Genomic DNA, 19,192 nt, shown 5'->3' with positions numbered 1-19,192 from the left:
TGGTACACAAAAGCGAATAGATTTGAGCTCTATGTCACAAATATAAGAATTAATTTATTGTTGTACGAATTTTTGGCATAAAAAAAAAAAAAAAAAAAAAAAAAAAGAAAATCAGAAAAAAAACATCTTTGAATTTTTACGTGGGACAAGTGATTTTGATAAAAAGAAAGAAAAAAAAAAAGGAAAAAAAAAACAAGGATTAATTGCTAAAACAAAGTCACGAGTCATAGCATCGATCGTAATTAACGTCCATTATTTGCAAGTATGAGATCGTACCGATTGTCTCGTTCGCTCGAGCGAATAATTATTACCCTTTCGCGAATAGTGCGTCCTCCTATTGTGTAATATGATCCATCCTCTTACTCTTTCTTCTCTTCTTCCATATATATATATATATATATATATATCTTTTTCTTTCAAATATGAATTTATCCAGAAATCATATGGACACGGACCAACCTCCATAAATTATCATCGGTAACGGTGTTAAATAATAACAGAGCTTGTCGTTTTTATTTTCTTTTTCGTTCCTCTTTCTCTCTCTCTCTCTCTCTCTCTCTCTTTCTCTCTTAATTGCATTAAAGGCGTGTTAAAAGAAAATTACAAAGACACCGGATATCTTTATCTTCAGTATAATTCCATTAATAGTTCGTTAATCTATGACGCGACGATGATATACTTCTTCTTTTATTTTTTTTTTCTTTTTTAACACGCTTTACTGGTCATTTATAGACCATAACGTATTAATACCTCTCTGGTAAATATAGTATGTACTTTGCTACGTTTTACCGGTGTTTACCGGTTCTTTTTAATTGTAGTTATGGTCATTTCTCTTTTTTTTCCTCTTCTTTTTTTTTTTTTTTTTATTAAACAAATTTTTTTATTAAATAAGATCGACATTTCGATCAGATAGCTTTCGATTTCATAGAAGGTGTTAATGTTACCAATGTGATCCAATGATCGAATATATATATATATATATATATATATATATATATATATATATATATATAAATATATATATCAAATATCAACTAGGTATGTCTATCGCGGTTTTCAGCTCCATTTACCGGATAGCTAAGTTGATTTATTATTTCTATTGCAACCTCATGATGGATATTTCTTTGGTGGTTGGTAGCAATGCGAGAACACGTCGAAACCGATCGGAATAGATCTAATGTATGTAGGTAGTAGGTATATCATGCGAATGAACCAAACCTTCCCCCTTTTCTGTAATTAGTCTTCTCGAGTAGAAGCAACTTAACTTCTTCCTCGCTTGGCTAACATGTAACTACTATTACGTATTATGTGTAGTCTACCATAATCACTTTTACCACGCCATAGATATGACACGTTCGTGAGTTCGTTCGATTCAGAAAGTTAAAAGTTCATTAAACCGAATAGTCCAACTCGTTTATTCAATATCGATGATTTTCCTTTATCGAGATACGTAATAAATACATTAGAAAATTCCTTCCTTCGTTTTTTGTTTAATCTTAAAAAAGAGATCCGATAAATTATGTAATTGTCCGTTCGAAATCGATTTCACGTTGACTCGTCTTTCATTCATTCTCATAATTATCGTGTTACATGAATTACATATAGCCTCTCTTTCTTTCTCTCTCTCTCTCTCTCTCTCTCTCTCTCTCTTTTTCTTTCTCTTTCTATCTTTCGCATTCTCATTAACATAACATTGTTATCTCGGTTTACAATACTACGTGCTGACGATTAAGAAACAATAACTAAATGATCATCGTGTCACCTTCGGCCACTCAGATTTCTATACAATGTTGTATATGTAAAATGAAATTATACGGTATATCAATTACATAGGATTTATGCACGAATAAGCAAATTTTATTATAGTGTTACGAAAGGATTGTTCAATGATTTATCTTTAAACAAGGACATCGAGATTTGATCTTGGCTGGATTTAAATTCATATGAATAATAACGAAGACATTTAGACATTAAAAACATTAAAAATTAAATTAAAAAGAAAAAAAAGATTAAATTTAAATTATGACCTTTGTACAATAACTTGGTAGATTCGTGTCTAGCAACTGTTAGTGCATAACGGATTCCTTGCCTTACCGTTGACAGTTCGTTATTCGTCGTCATAGAGCAAGTGATTTCGTAGGATGATATCTACGGTACTTCACATCCTTGAGAAGGTACTTAATTTGTTATAATTATATTTATTCTTTCTTCTTGCGATTAAAATATTTTTCTTTCATCAATCTTTTTTTTTTGTTTTCTTTTTTTTTTTTTTTTACCAGAGTTCGATCACATACTTGAAAGATCATAGTTTTTTTTCCTTCTTCTTCTTTTTAATTACGAAATATTTTCCTTCGTGATACTAAAAATAAAAAAAATGAAAAAAAAAAAAAAAGAAAAAAAAAGAATTGCAAAACGTATTGCATCAGTCGGAAAATATTTTCGAACGAAATTTCTTCGATCAAAAATCGATTTAAAAATATACATTTTCATTTCCCTCGTTCATATCTACCTCTGATCAAGTAAAAAATACAATTAGCTTGGCGATCGATACAGTTAGTTAGTACCAACTCTACTCTTTTATTTTTTTCACCCGTACGTTTTCGGACACAAAGGGAATCAAGCGAGTCGCGCGTAGAGAGTCTATAAATAAAGTTCGCAATGCACTTGCACCGGTGCATTGGTTGCATCAGGCGGCAAACCTCGTTCGCCTCCAGCTTCTATCTGCTATCCTGATACATTAGCTGCAGTACTGCTGCACCGATCATTTCGTTTAAATGAGAAAATAATAAAATCATCGCTTTGAAAATTCGAAAAAGAGAGAGAGAGAGAGAGAGAGATTCTAAAAGATTTATTTTAATTAAATTTCTTCGAATAATATTTATTTAAATCTCTTTGGATAGTTTCAAAAAGAGAAATTCTCTCTCTCTTTCTCTTTGAGAATTTATAGTTCGATCGAACGGTATTTTTGAAAATGTTCTTAATAAAGTTTCACGATATCAAATTATCAAATATTTGTTCTCTACTTCAACTGGTGTATTTCAAGATAGAGAGAGAGAGAAAGAGAAATCGCAATTTACTCGGTGTTCATGATTATCGATGACTTAAGGAGAGAGATATATATACTAACGTGAAATAGTGAAGAATATTAAAAGATAAACAAAGTCTTACGGGAATCATAGCGGAGGGGAACATGACCCCGTTCTCTTTTATTTCTCCCTTCTCCTTACTTCAGATTAATTTAATTTGTTTTTTATATCGCATTAGTAGCAACCAAGTCGTCGTAGAGAGAACATCGTAACAAATCGAATTTCGTCTCTCTCTCTCTCTCTCTCTCTATATATATATATATATAAATATATGTACATAATCTTAGCTTTATTTATTTTCTCTCGATTAAGTAATTTATAATAATATATCTATATTATTTTATTTAGTATTATATAGAATCGATATTAATTTTTAAGACGTTTTATCGTCGAAAGATAGGCATGTAATTTTTATGGATTTGTTTGAAAACGTTTTTAAGATCTTTTTTTTTTCTTTCTTTCTTTTTCTTTTTTTTATATATTGCTTCGAGGACAATTAATCTGCGAATTGGATAAAAAAAAAAAAAAAATCGAATAAGAAATTTTTAGATAAAATATTTATTTGCAACTTTATTCGATTACATCATTTTCGTAATCACATGGAAGATTGATCACGAAGATTCTGCATAGATTTTTATTTTTATATCTCTCTCTCTCTCTCTCTCTCTCTCTCTATCTTGCGTTTCTTTTTTTTTTTTTAATCGAATGTTAGGTATTAAGCTACCATTATTTCTTATAGTTGCAAAACGTAAGAAGTGTCCTTCCCGCGAGCTAAACGGATACTCTCAAGAAAATCAGACGATGATACGTGTCGTTTGCACGTACTCAAGGAAAAAGAAGGAAAGAAATTTTTTAAAATGTTTCTCGACTAATCGAGATTAAAGAAATTAAAAAATTTATATGATATTTACCAAAATATCTACGTGCATGCGTGTGTGTGTACGAGTATACGTGTTTCTTAGTAAGCTAGTGCAAACGTGACCGTCGACACGAATTCACAACCCTTAAATTTCCGTTCTTAGTCATGACTTTGAATAAAACATTACGTGGCTCTCTTTTTTTCCTTTTCTTTTTTTTTCTGCTTCTTGCTTGCCTTCGATTTTTTTCTCTCTCTCTCTCTCTCTATATATATATACATATATATTTTTTTTTTCGCTGCATTATACTAGACTGAACTCCAAGGAAAGATTCTACTATGATATTATTTAAGGATTTTGTTTAGTGCGATGTCTATATCAGCTGATTATTATGATAATATCCCCAAATTATGTATATATATATATATATATATATATAAATAATTTTCTTTTACAGTAATCACAGCTGAGATTATTTAAAACGTTTTAAATTTACCTTGATTTATCTTTACGCTGAAATGTATATTTTTATCCGAAGATATAACCATGATATTCACATTTTCAGTTTTATGTGATTCATTCAATATAAGTATATACCTATATATATTTGTAATAATTCCATGGATATCATTACGTAGATCGATATAATTCCAAATAAGTGATGAATCTAATTATTTTTAAAATCTGTCCTGATCTTGTACCATTTTTATAATTACTGCCACGATAATATATATATATATATATATACATTCGTGATCGATATAGTAACACATGGTCAATGTGAGAAACGATCAATTAAATGTAACCTTCGCATAGACTTTTTCAGTATCATGAGCTATCCTTGTGATGAATTACCTTGTATTCTTCCTAAACGACGTTATTTTCTAGAATAGTGAAATAACTATTCAAAGTATTGCAAAATAAGAATGAGTCAATTCATTTGCCAAAAAAAAAAAAAAAAAAAAAAAAAGAAAATTATTTTAGAGAAATTCTTCGTATAGAATTATTATTAATTTTCTTAATGCGTTTATTATCTTTAATTTAAGCCAAAGTAATTATCCTTTCTCCTAATTTTTTTTTTCTTATATTATACATTCGTTGAATTTATTAACACATATATATATATATATATATATATATATATATATATATATATATATATAAGATAAAGAAGATAATTAGTTTTGCTTGGTCGTCATTAATGAAACTTAGTCGATTTTATAATTTAAAAAAGAAAAAAAAAAAAAGAAAGAAATAGATCAAAGAATGAATTTCTATAAATCTCGAATTGGACGATCGTCCAGTTTATTAAAATTTTCTTTTTTTCTTTCGTTTCTTTATAGAATTATCACGCATGGACACACGTGATAACGCACGTGTTTGAATCGAAATGTACTTGAATCGCGTGATGTAGCGGTGTACAGTTATGCACAACGTTCATACACGATGGTACGCTATATGATGTAGATTGTAGAGGTAGATAGAAAAAGAGGAAGAGAGGGAAAAGAGACAAAGAGAAACAAGGACAGGGAGAGGGAGAGAAAGAGAGAGAGAGAGAGAGAGAGAGAAATACGCGGTATACCAAGCCGTGGCTGGCATCAACGATCGGGAGTCTTCAAGGTTCGCTCGAACACAACTCATCGTAGTCGGAGTTGTTTTTGACAAAGTTAAAAATCGCGTACGGTTGTTTTCTTGTAAAAGGTTATTAAAAAAAAAAAAAAAAGAAGAAAAATAAAAAAATAAAAAAGGAGAAAAAAGAAAACAGAAATAAAGGAAAAAAAGATTGTCACGTTTAGAAAAAAGAACTTCTCACAGAGTTTGACATTAAATCGTACGAGACCCCTTCACTTTAATGTTGCCAAGACTTTCATCAAACTAATTCGAAGGTTTTCTCCGTTGTTCTGTACGGATAGATATATAATATTCCACGTAGATACTTAAAAAAAAAAAAAGAAAAAAAAAAAAAAAAAAAAATCGATTTCGAAATCGGCTAATACTCGAGTAACAAAGAGAACGAGTTATACAAATGAAGCGAAGAAAACGTAAAGATTGTGAATTGTGGATGACATTTTAGACGAAGATTTTCGTCGAATTTACGCAAGAATTAATTGTTTAATTATATGCGTATATACGAATGCGTATACACGATTGATAAAGAAAACATTGCGTAAAGGAGGAATATATATATTTACGTATATCTTCGTTCTCTTCTTGCTGATCTTGACATAGTAAAGACTCCTCTTTACTTTATATAGAAAGGGATGCGTATGCTCACTTAACTATAGACATATCTTACCGATGAATACAATCATTTTTCTTCGATGCGAATAGAAGAATAAAATGTATTGCAAGTCACGAAGAAGAGAGTTTTCTTATTTGAAATTGTGAAAGGAATCGGAGCAGTGATAACGATCCTCTAGAGGAAAAGGGGTAATTTTAGAGTCCTGCATTGCAGAAGAATTAAGTGCGAGGTGTAGCTTCTCGTGACGGGTCTAATAAGCGAGGAAGGAATATTTCCAAGGATCGAGCCTTAAAGCAACATACATACATATATATATATATATATACTTACATACATGCATAGACACTGAGACAGACGGATACACGAATATATACTGGGATATATATTTCTAATAGTGAAGTTTCTTCATTGGTGGCTATCTGGTTCGACTCGTTCTCTTGCCACACCGATCGTCGTCTTGCTCGTCGCTTCGAGTCGACCGCAAAATCGATCGCGACATCGACCAGCCACGTGCTTTCTACTTCCAACGTTCTATTCGACTAAAGGAAGAAACTCGACGCGTTTCACGCGATTTGAAGAAACTCTTCGCAGATAAGGAAAACTCATTTCGTAAAAGATAATTCAATCGGATTTTTATCTTTTTCATTTCCTTTTTAATCGAAAAGAAAAAAAGAAAAAAAACAAGATTTATCTACTTTTTTTCTCTTTTTCTTCTTCTTATTCCTTTCTTTTTTTCTTTCCTTTTTTTCTTTTCAGCAATAACGTGAATTATGATCGATCGTCTCTTTTTTTTTCGTTATTTTATTCATTTGTTAAGCCTGCAATTAACGTCTGTTGTGAGTAACGTGTACGTGTGTATGTGCGTCAAAAAAAATATCACATGAGCGTGATTATTCTGATTATTCGTGTCACTCTTACGATTTTCTTGTTTACATTTACGTCGGAAGAATAAGAGTCCTTCAGTTTATATCGAACATCACAATAGAGTAGAACTGTGAGTTGGTATTTGACAAGAGAAAAATTACATAGAGAGAGAGAGAGAGAGAGAGAGGGTGGGGAAGGGAGGGAGGGAGGGAGGGAGAGAGAAGGAAAAGAAAGAAAAAAAGGGGAGAAAAAAGAAAAGGAAAAAAGTGCGTGCGCAAAATAAAGATACTAAAGGAATGGCGATGGGTGTGGGTGCAACAATGAACCAACATGTGTTGGTTACTTCGTATTCGAAAGGACAATAGAAGACTGGGAGACAAACGAAGCTGCAAAAGTGACTCTCTTTCGAAAGTATAACTCGGAGGAAACAAGCGATTTCGAAATTCGATTGTTGTCATCTTGTGTCTCGTGTCTCGTTAAAATCGACCTCGTGGAACGACGAGGAAAAAGGAACGGTTTATTTCGAACGCTTTGAACTACCATATCCCATCCCATCCCATCTCATCCCATCCCATCCGATTGTTCATCTACGATGAAAACTTAAAAGAAGAAAAGAAAAAGAAAGAAAAAGAAAAAAGAATAAAGAAAAAACAGTTTCGAGAGAAGATATCTATGAGAGAAGATAATAAGAAAAGAATTGATAGAGATTACGGTAGACAAGGGTCATTGACATTAAAGACATCGTGACATGTGTTAAGAATGAACCACGATCCTGTGATCTGTCAGCAGTACTTTTATTGCAGTCAACGTAGACATCGAATCAGGTATAATTTATTAACAGGGAAAAATAAACGATATTTTTTTCTTCATGATCCTCATGATCTTAATAACGTTTGTATATATATATATATGTATATATATTAAAATTTCTCAAAGGAACTTTAATCCAACGTGATAAACGTGATCATTAAAAAATATTATAAAGTATACATAATAATAGTACTAATAGTAGTTTGATTGTACTCAACGTAAACATCAAACGTTGTTTAAAGAAATTATTAAGATGAGATGATCATTAAGAGAAAGAGAGAAACAGAGAGAGAGAGAGAGAGGGAGAGAGAAAGGAATAAGAAAAAAAAAATTACAACACGTTAGAAACATGTACAATATCTCATTTAATTTCGTACTTGGACTTGTAATTTTCTTTGCGATGACGTATACGAAAGAATGTAAAAGCTCTTTGATATGCAAAAAAGTAAATATACGTAAGTAGAATTATGAGATAAAAGAAAAGATAAAAAGAATTATGAGAGAAGTAACGAGAAGACAGACATAGATCTTTGTTTCGATCTTAACCCAACGCGAACATCACGTAATTAATTATATTTATATATGATCAGTTTTAGTATCGTTTCTATTTAACATACGGATACATCTTCTTTTATCTTTTGAGGAAGAAGTTGATGAAGAGGAATTAATCGTTTCCTTTTGATTTATAAATGCCAAAGATTATATAAAAAATGATTCCTGAATAATTTATTTATACGATTAAATTTAACTTTATATTTTTGTTTTAATCGTGAATTCTTATAACGTTTTAGATGAAAATCTGTAGAATTTTCTTCGATATAAATCGAGAATACATTGAATATCAAAGATCTATAAAATCTTTAATAGTTTTATTAGTTTTAATAATCAAATATTAAGTTAATGGATTAATAGTATTATTCGAGAATATCAACTGTCTTGGAAGTTGTTGGAAAGAAAGAAATCCTTATAGGATATTCACGAATGCGGATCAAGGTTGCCGGATCTGGTAATCGTGGAGAACGTGAACGTAAGACGATGGTTTCATTCGATTGACTTCTTTAGAATTTAGAGAGGCGTCCAAAGATATATATACACACATATATACAGTTATTATATCGCCTAAACTTTGTTTATAAATTAGCCTTCGATAGGATAGATTTTTGAATGAATGAGCGTTCGATCTTATCGACGAATTTTTTTTTTCTTTTTCTTTTTTTTTCCTCGCCATTCGAACGTACAAGATCGTAAATTATAATTCATATTTGTTATATCTGCAAAACTACGTTTATGAGTTGACTGTACAATGAGTTTATTTCAAGGTGATGTTTGTAAAAAACAAAAAAAAAAAAGAAGAAACACAAAAATAAATAAAAAATAAAACAAAAAGAAAAGGAAAAAAATTTTTAAACCATAAAAAAAAAAAACGTTTATCAATATTTTTCAAGCGTGGAAGAATAATTTTTCAATGATTTCTTTACCGATAAATATTGACATGGAGATGGGAACAATGGTGAATCGTTTTATTAACGGAACGAAGAGAAATTATATCAATACGTAAGTTAGGTAGCTGCTCGAAATAATATAGGCAAAGAGAAGAAGAGGGTTTTTATTGTTCGAATGCATAAGTCCGCGACTTCTTTTCCGGATGAAATCTTTTCATAATGAATACATCATCGATCGAGGGAACACGTTGTTGAGTTAACGTCACGGGACATAGCTTTATTTGCTCCTTCTTTACATCATTCTATGAAATCTGAGAAAATGTCAAATGTTTTAAGTTATATTCTTGTGCAATTAAATATTGAATAATCGTAAATTATTATCATTCGGGAAGAGTTTTTCGAAGAACTCACAAATCCAAATTAAAATTTTTCGAAGTGATATTATTCTCGTGGTTTTTTGTCGTTTTTTTCTTCATTCAACATTGGTTCGAACCTTGAAGTAGATAAATCACGATAGATAGTAAATGATAATGCATAAAAAACGATATTTCATCGGTGTACAATTGTAAAAACGGCAATGTGTTATTAGTATTTCCGTTTTACTGTGTCATGGAATACATTGCAAACAGAATATCGCACGATTCCAGGTTAACTAAATGTAAAATCAAAACGTGCTAGATATTATCTATTTATTTAAATATTTCAAATTTACTTTGACCTCAGGCAAATATCGTAGTTTACCGAAAACAAATATATTTTATGATTTCTAGAGAAAAAGCATTCTCCCTTCTCTCTCCTTTCTTTTTTATTTTTGTAATCAAGATGTAATGATTGACGATAGAGAGAAACCCATGTTACACTCGCGTGTTTCTAATCGTAAAGTGAGATTAGGTGTGGAGGGCTGCCCGATGGTCATCATTAGAGGTGGCTATCGATTAATCGATAAACTCGTTACTCTCTAGGTTGTCCTATGATATTTTGAGAACTCGAAAATGAAGATCTCTTAAAAGGTATTGTTTCAGAATTAATTAAAAAAGTCACACGATCGATAAAGTGCATTTTTCTTTGCGAGTATATATCAGCCTAATCAAAACTAGCATGAATCAACGATACATAGAAATAAATTAATTGCATCACGCAAGCGAAAGTAATAACTACGTATCTGATGACTTCTACGTGACATTTGAAGAAAACTCTTTTCAGTGTCACGGCGTTTCGACATTTTCATCGTCATGAGAAAGAAAATAACGAAGAATACGAAAAAAAAAAAGGGAGAAAGACGAGATATATTAGTGTTTATCATACAAAATAACTATTACCACAGTGTATATAAAGTTTTATCACGTATTTCGTAGTTATAGGATTTTACGAGAATGCGTGATAAAAATTAACGAAGAGTCACGTGATCAGCGTACAAAAAGTTTAGATCATTGATCTATTCGCCTTTAGTTCATTAAAAATGTTTTTATACTTTCGACATGTTTGTTCTTCTGTCAGATATATTTTTCGTCGCGGTATATTTTGTCGTTTCCTTTTTATTCTATTCTCTTTCTTTTTGTTTTTTCTTTCTTTTTTTGCTTTTCTTTTTTTTTTTTTTTGCTTTTCTTTTTTTTTTTTAAAGTCGTTGTTATCTTCAACATTCGTCAAATATTATCATTCGCACAATGAATAATTCAATGATCATCGTCGGATACGTCACGTTGCGATCACGACGAAGCTCGTGTAATACGCAGACCACGAAGACTGAATTTCCGTGTTTCTCATGCAAAACAAGGTCGGTTTGTGCTTTAAGGTGGAACCGAGAGAGTAAGAGAAGTTATGTTACTCTCTCTTTCTCTCTCTCTCTCTCGGTCTTCTATTTTACCTTTCTATTCCCTCCATAACGGTACAGATGTTGTGATCCTCAATCTTATATATTGTTATTATACAGCATGATCATCCAAGGTGTGTCTCTTTGAAGACAAAACGATAAAGATTATTAACCATAAGATTTTTATGTATATATGTAGAAAAAAAATACACATATACATTACTTTTCTCATGCTTTTTCATCCATCGATTTTCTCGAATGCGATACGACACAGAAAAGCAAATAATACCATGATAAAGATCAGCCATAAACTTTGCCTCTAAGTAACATTCGCAATAATGTTACTTTCGACCCAGTTCTATTAGAAATCGATTCATCCTCTCGATAATAAATACAAATCACGATTTGTAACATTGAAATTGGTAAAAAAGAAGAAGAAAAAAAAAAAATAGAAAAGAAAAAATGAAAATAAAGAGAAATATAAAAAAACGTTAAACGTTTCTTTCGTAATATATTTTAGGACATGCGAAAGACAGAGGGGCGTTGACAGAGATGCTGACAGGGGTGAAGATGACGACGAAGATGAGAATCCTTTGGGCAGGTGGCCACACGCTCTTAGTCCAGCCTTGGCTTGTCTTGGTTGTACACTTGGCCTATTCAACATCAGTAGATTCGCTATTCTTAGTATACAATTCGGAGGTGAGTGATCCATTATGAAATATATAGGGGCTTGTTGGGATTATTTTTAAATTGTTGGGGTTGGTAATTAATAGAGGTTATCATAAATAAATTCCACGTCGAATAAGAGAGAAGTAACTTAACGGATAATTAAAGGTCTTCCGCTTTCTCTCTCCCTTTCTCTCTTTTTCTCTCTTTATAATTGACCATACATCAGCAAAGTACCTCCCGCAGAGAGGCTACATTTCATTCCTTTAAGAGTATCTCTCTTTGAAAATGGTTATCGATTTTCGTTGATGATAATGATCATTTCGGTGTCTTCCTTTCTTCAATAAATCCCATTGTCGTCATCGATAAAAATAAATGTGTATATATATATATATATATGTATGTATGTATGTACGTATGTATGTATGTATGTGTAATCGTAAATTTCCTTTTGCTTCTAGCCAACTTTATAGTACAGTTTCTGATATTATCCCTAGTACTTGGAATACCATTATTAACGCTTCAAGTATGTCTCGGTCAAAGATTAGCGACTGGGTCCGTCGACATGTGGAAAATCTCACCTCTATTTCAAGGAGTTGGAATAGCTTTGCTAACAGCACAAGCGTTCATTGGAATTTACAGTATAGTGGGTGTATCTTGGATGTTCGTATACTTCAGGTGAATCGACAGTTTCTTTAGTTAATAATAAGATGAAGAAAAGAAAAGAAAATTCTTGATGATAGCTCATCGACGCTAACGTGAGATCAAAGTTCATCGATTATTTTTAATAACGAGATCATCATTACTCTCTAGGGATTCGTTTATCACGAAGCAAGATAGGTATCGATGGGCAGAACCGTTTCTCTTGTATCGAGAAGACAGTAGACCTACGCACAATAGTAGTACTACCTATAAATTATACGAGACGGTTCCGGATTACTTCAGTGGTGCTGTTTTACAAAGGCATCATTTGAACGAACCTGATCCTGGCATTGTTACGTTGAAATTTCAAGTGGCATTTAATTTGGCAGTCGTTTGGATGATCGTATTTGTATCGTTAAGTAAAGGTACGTCAAAGAAATCATTCATAATTTTTTTTTTTTCCGACTCCTGATTAATATTTTTTTAGGTTTGAGATCTTATGGAAAGGTGGTATATGTTTTTACATTAGTACCTGTGTTTGGTACGTTAATTCTCTGTACTAAATTACTTGGGCTGACACCACCTGGTTCCATTCATCAGCTGTTTCCTGCCACTGTTTGGAATGAATTTTTCATTAACGGTAAATCATGGGTGGCTGCCTCCACTGAGGTTTTCCTTACGTGGGGTTTACTTGGGGCAGCTGCTATGCAGGTAAATCAAAATCATTGATCATAGAAATAAAGATTTTGACGATATTTTTCTTTTTTTCTTATCTTGAAATATCCTTATTTTAGATAGCAGCGCATAACAAGCATAAACATCTTTTACAAAGAGACACCAGTCTTGTCGTGGTGTTGACTTTTGTTGTTTTACTTCTCGCTGCCTTTTTAGCGAATACCTGTGTACAAATTCTCCGACATCATGGATATATTTACACGACTAGTTCGTTCGGTAAATATTCGGAATCTTTTAATAAATTCTATGAAAATATATGCAAACATATCAGCATCTAATATTTTCATATTTTTGTATTTAGAGAGAATATCAGGATATACGTTTATGCGACTCGTTAATCAACCAGCACCATCGTGGTACACTAGCACACCGGAAAGATTTATGTCTCATGCATCTTTTTTGGTTGGTCAACGAGTTACTCGACCAGGTGCTGATATTTCAACCGAATCCGGATATCAAGTATTGAGATTATCCACTGAATTAGTACCTGCCACTCTAGCGTTGCTAGGGACTGAGCAAGTCTCACCATTCTGGGCTATATTGTTTTACTTTATTCTCATTTTATTTGGAATAGCTCAACAGGTGATTAAAGATTACACGTGATACAATGTTATTGTTCATTGCAGACGAGTCTTTCTATTATCATTTTTATTCTTAACGTTATAGCTTGCGATATGGCACTGTGTGATAACCGGTATAATGGCTATCAACACGAAGATGATGAAATTATGGGAGACTACTATCACGTTTTTTAGCTGCGCCTGTGCTTACATATTGGGTTTACCAATGGCAACAGAGGTATATACAATATAACTTTATAGGGGAGGGAAAAAAAAAAAAGAAAAAAAATAGATACACACAGGTGCGTGGAATTTAAAGATAGTTTCCAAAGATAAGCCGAAATTTTTTAATCTTTACTCATCACGATGAGACATTACAAATAATCATATGACTTAACCGAAGCTATTTCGAGGAATGAACTATTAATGTGCTTAAGCGATATCAAGTACGAATCGTAATGTATAACTCATCCATCGTTGGTGATATCGTTAACACTTTACGAGGCATCTTTATCAGGCCGTATCAGACGATCTTTCGTTTGCTCAGATAGTTTTTATCAGTTGCTTGCTTGCGTGTTCCACTTCGATGGTGTGTCACGAGCGCGAACGGTATTACGGCGACGTTAATATTAAAATTAAAGATGAATAACAATGCGCATGCTGTGGTACGTCGAAGCGTGCCATGTTATTTTTGTAATGAATTTTTGGAAGAAAGATATTTGCCTGAACACGTTAAACATTGTGGTGCCGTGTTAGAGGAATGTCCTCATAAATGTGGAGTATACGTGCCGAGAAGAAACATGCAGATACACGAGAGATCATGCTCTAAGAGAATGTCGAAAAGAAGTAGCGAGATCAAGGTAGATCCGCGTGATTCTCTTTGGAAGGAAAAGGTTTTATCGATATTGACATTGTTACGTGGCGCTATCAATGAAGCAGAAAAGGAACGTAAACGTTTGACGGAGACAATGTCGAAAAATTTTACTATTTTGCATCGTAAACACGAAGCCATGGATATGATGCGTTTAAATACGATAGAATCGATGGAGGAGACTCGTCGTAACAATGTCACGTTGGATCAGAGATTAAACGTTCTTGAATTGAGTTGTGATAAAATGGAACAACGTACTTGTATGAGTTTTCAAAAGATATCGGAACAATTGCAATTATTGCAGGCGGGTTTGAATGACGAACAAAAGAAACATGAGAAACTCTTCGATGATTGGGCCAAGGATCTGAGCGATTTGAAGACGTTCATTGCTAAAGAGAGTATACTTGTGAGTGGGATCTGGCAGGAACAATTAAAGAGGATTCATGATCTGAAATTAGAGCTTGAGATGAGGTGTAAGGACTCGAAGGATCTGATGAAAAAGTATGAAGAACTTTGTGAAAAAATTGACTCGACCGGCAAGAATACACGTGAACTTTTTCATACGACTATCGAACAACAAAAGGATATAAAAGCTTTGAGATTTCAGGCGAAAGAAAATTTGAAGTACATTGAGGAACTTATCAAAGATAGTCATTCAAAGGTAAATACTTTGGAAGATAGTGATAGGGAATGCAAGTGTTGCTTACGAGAACTTGGACCTTTCTCAACTAACGGTCGTCTTTTATGGCGAATTGATAGATACAAAGAGAAGATAAACGAAGCGAAGGAAGACGATTGTCCGATTTATAGTCCAATTTTCTTGAACAAAGATTATGGGTATACTCTTAGAATGGAATTGTTTCTTAACGGTATAGGTCAATGGAAAGATCGTCACGTGATAGGATGCCTTAAAGTCGAAAACGGAAAGTGGGATCCTCTGTTAGATTGGCCTTGTATTCTCCGAGCTACTGTAATATTGAAGGATCAAGAAAATCCTGCGAATGATCTCAGAAAGATTGTGAAAAGTGTTAAACGTGAGAAAAACGATACGAAGGAAAAGCCTGATAAAGAGTCCGACTTGTATATGTTCATTCCTCACACAACTTTGGCTAGATATTCGGGATATACGAAGAATGACGTTATGTTTTTTGAGATTCAAGTGAAGGATATAAGAAAGAGTGATTCGATGCCGTCTTTAGTTGTATGAATCGTCGTAATCCTATCAGTTAGTTATCTAGCGAAAAAGAAGAAAAAAAACAATGGAAAAAAAAATATATATATATATATATATATTTATCTATGTATAAAGGGAATAGGAAAAAAAATGTAGTCCGGTCGAATCGATCGATTACGAGGATAAAATTTCCATTGCATAATCGTACTGACACTGTTATTTTTGTGTTTCTCTCTTTTTTTTCTTCCATTATAGTTGGGCATTTACGTTGTATATTATCTGGACTATACGGTCGGTGGGGCTTGGTGGATAATGGTTCTGTACTTGGTACAAGTCGGTGCTGTGTTCGCGGTAAGAGGACGACCGCACAGTGGCGAAGCCGTAGTTGCAGAATTATTTCCACCTACGGGACGATGTCTCAGACATTGGGCTGGTCCACTTCTATCTTTCACATGGAACGTCATTCTACCTGTGACTTTAATGGTATGTTAGTGAGCTTGCATATTTAATATTTATAAGTGGCAGTAAAATACTGTTAATCGTTTAACACGGTCGCGCTTATAATTAAATGCCATTTAAAATAGACCGAACAATCGAGTGGTTTCGTAAAACTAATTATCTGTCTATTATTTAACAGGTACTCAGTATTACTGTGTTCAAAAACAACGGATTCCGAGAGCTCTATTCGTATCGTCGAACGAGCAGAGATTATTGGGCTGTGTGGGCGAGGCAATTGGGTGCGGCAATTCAATTGATTCCAATATTAACGATCCCAGCTGTGGCAATAATCCAAACTTGTCGATATCTCAATAATGGTCCGCCTGATATATTCGACGTAAGTATAATATTATTAAGCTCTCTTTATATTTGATCTATCTATCTATCCAACTATTTATATATATATATATATATATATATATATATATATATATATATATATATATATCTTCTAAAGCGAACAAATGATTTCTTTGTTATTGCTAACATTAGAACGAACGAGTGGAAGTTAGCGTAAGTCACTGCGATCAGTGCAATGGCGTAAGTTTTCGTAGAGATGAGATAAGAATAAATAATATAAAAATACTCTATCAATGGAGAATTATGATTTAACATTAAATTCGTTCGTTATAATTTCGTTCGCAGAGAATTCAGCTACTTTATCGTCCGGCTCTTGAAACTGACGACCCCGCGGATACTCATACGCAAATTGGTAATGATACCAGTACCAGTATTCATGGAAATGGTATTTTACCGACCACAACTGATGTACCTTTCGAAGATCCACCACCAAAATATACTCCACCACCTAGTTACACGACGGCAACTGGTGCGAGAATAGCAAAGATGTTACGTCAAAGTTTTCGACGAAGCGTCAGACGTATCGCTAATGTTCTTGGAGAAACTAGTGCACCTAGGCAAAGGCCAGCATTGCAACCACCACCTCCTGATTATGCTACCGTCTTGGTCGAAATGAATCAGAATAATCATGGTCGAGACGTTTCGATACACATGAACAATGAGTCTAGACCAGACGTGGTAGTAACAAACGTTAGAAGTGGTCGCAATGGAAGATCAGCGACTGTAGTTGGTATTGGTGAAAGACACAGGCCAAATACCATCGATAGGATGACTAGGATCGATTCGTTAGACGGTAATAGAAGAATCACCGTGGAACGTACTCATTCTACTTTGGAGAGAGGAACTCGTAGTAGAGGATGTAACGTCAGCAATAGCAATTCTTTATCCTCTGCTAGCATGAATCTCACGGCAGCCGATGTGGCAAATCTTTTGCGAAGTAGTATCAGAAGGGGGACAGCTCGAACGCAACAGTCCCTACGTAGAAGCTTCTGTCAAGATGAACCGACCGCGGCGGTGTCCGTTCAGAATCTAGTCGAGGCCGCTGCGCCGATCGGTCAAGACTCCTTGGTCCTTCCGAAGGACGTCTCTCTAGTCCCCAACGAACACGTCGACGATGATCGCGAAGACAAGAAGACTGCGGACGAAATGGAAAATTCCATTTCTGTGATATAGACTTCGGCCCTCCCCCCTCTTTACCTACGTATCTCCCTCCTCCCTCATTCGTTCGAGCTTTATTTGCTATATGGCAATATCCTCCTCTCCTCCTTATCATTCTCATCACAAATCATCTTTGCCTTTGGACGACTTTCTTTCTGAAGGATTCTTCTCTCCGGTTCTAAACCTGGACCGCTTACATGTAAATTAATTCACGCTCGCTGCATCTTTCTCCTTTAGGAGATTATAATTCATTCGTGTTCTCTTCGTAGTATTTATTTCTTTTTTCTTTTCAAACGCGTTTATTGTGTCCCGTCGAATTGAAATAATTTACGAATCAACGTACGAATCATTCTTATTCCGCTCTCAGTTATATGTTGTTGGACGATCGTTAGAAAGAAAAGAAAAAAAAAAAAAAAGGATCTAATAGTTTTTTTATGTTGAATTAGCTCATGAAATATAAATGTGTGTTCAAAAAAAGATTATTAATTTAGCGAATTACTGCCTAAGCTCCTTGGACGTAAAGATTATTATTCTAGTCTTTATTTCTATGAGCAAAAAGAAAAAAAGAAAGAAAAAAAAGAAAAAAAGGAAAATCAAGTTTCTCTGGGCCTTTAGAGTATTCGCATTCGTTTGTGCAAAGATACAGTTGAACTTAGATATTATTTTTCACGTGATTACAACTTAGTTGGGATCATGCTGTTTTCTTACTAATTGGCATTTTAGATGAGCTCGTACAAACGATATCTTCTTGTAATATAATAATTTACTTTATCTCTTCTTCTCTTTTCTTTTTTTTTTTTTTTTTTTTTTTTTTTTGGAGACATTCGTTACTGTAAATATATATAGCATTTTATGACTTAATTTAGGATGCGGGCCAATCAACTACTTATTAAATATATCTTTTAGAGCCTGTTATATATATAAATATATATATATATATATTTGAGTCTACGAGTGTATAGTCCGTCCAACTCAATATGTATTATATATTTCCTTTGAAAACTCTCCATCAATTACAATTGAACCGATTTAATAGATTCATATCGTAATTAAATTAATATACACTCGTACAAGAGAGACCTTCGTTTCAAGTCAAGACTTTCTCATAGGAAAAGAACAGAAGCGCGTAGAATTTGCATCGCTAAGTACATAACTCCTTTATAGTGGTGTAATATCATAAATAATCTATCAGCTTTTCATAAAATAAATGTAACTGCTATACCTGACATAATGGACCATAATAAAGTTTTTATGTTCTTTTATAATTTTTCTAGTTGTGTGTGTTGTTGCTCTTCCTAATAAATAAATAAATATATATTGGATATATTGGATGTTTCAAAATAAAAATTTTACAATCAGTATAATATTTCACAATTAATTATTAATTTATTAAATACCTATAATTGCGAAAATAGTA

At 33.1% G+C, this 19,192-nt stretch overlaps 2 protein-coding genes across 4 annotated transcripts in view; both read left to right on the top strand.

Annotated features, from left to right (window-relative positions):
* LOC124431493 (sodium-dependent transporter bedraggled) overlaps positions 1 to 19,040 on the top strand; it is a 39,535-nt gene extending 20,495 nt beyond the window's left edge. For 2 of the 3 annotated variants that reach the window (XM_046979478.1, XM_046979479.1), the window contains 11 exons: positions 11,632 to 11,810; positions 12,239 to 12,455; positions 12,591 to 12,844; positions 12,907 to 13,130; positions 13,214 to 13,370; positions 13,456 to 13,736; positions 13,821 to 13,952; positions 16,015 to 16,242; positions 16,397 to 16,594; positions 16,750 to 16,797; positions 16,903 to 19,040. In XM_046979478.1, the coding sequence (XP_046835434.1) occupies positions 11,632 to 11,810; positions 12,239 to 12,455; positions 12,591 to 12,844; positions 12,907 to 13,130; positions 13,214 to 13,370; positions 13,456 to 13,736; positions 13,821 to 13,952; positions 16,015 to 16,242; positions 16,397 to 16,594; positions 16,750 to 16,797; positions 16,903 to 17,790 (2,806 nt within the window). In that variant the 3' untranslated portion in view covers positions 17,791 to 19,040. The remainder of the gene's footprint in view (positions 1 to 11,631; positions 11,811 to 12,238; positions 12,456 to 12,590; positions 12,845 to 12,906; positions 13,131 to 13,213; positions 13,371 to 13,455; positions 13,737 to 13,820; positions 13,953 to 16,014; positions 16,243 to 16,396; positions 16,595 to 16,749; positions 16,798 to 16,902) is intronic. The other variant, XM_046979480.1, reaches the window with a different exon arrangement.
* Positions 13,969 to 16,070, top strand: LOC124431497 (TNF receptor-associated factor 5). Its single transcript, XM_046979486.1, has one exon. It carries the CDS (start codon positions 14,356 to 14,358, stop codon positions 15,790 to 15,792), a length of 1,437 nt encoding a protein of 478 aa, XP_046835442.1. The 5' UTR covers positions 13,969 to 14,355; the 3' UTR covers positions 15,793 to 16,070.
* Positions 19,041 to 19,192: the final 152 nt, after the last annotated feature.

This window comes from Vespa crabro, chromosome 21, assembly GCF_910589235.1.
Source record: "Vespa crabro chromosome 21, iyVesCrab1.2, whole genome shotgun sequence".
Lineage (NCBI taxonomy): Eukaryota > Metazoa > Arthropoda > Insecta > Hymenoptera > Vespidae > Vespa > Vespa crabro.
This window is presented reverse-complemented; position numbering and strand designations above follow the sequence as displayed.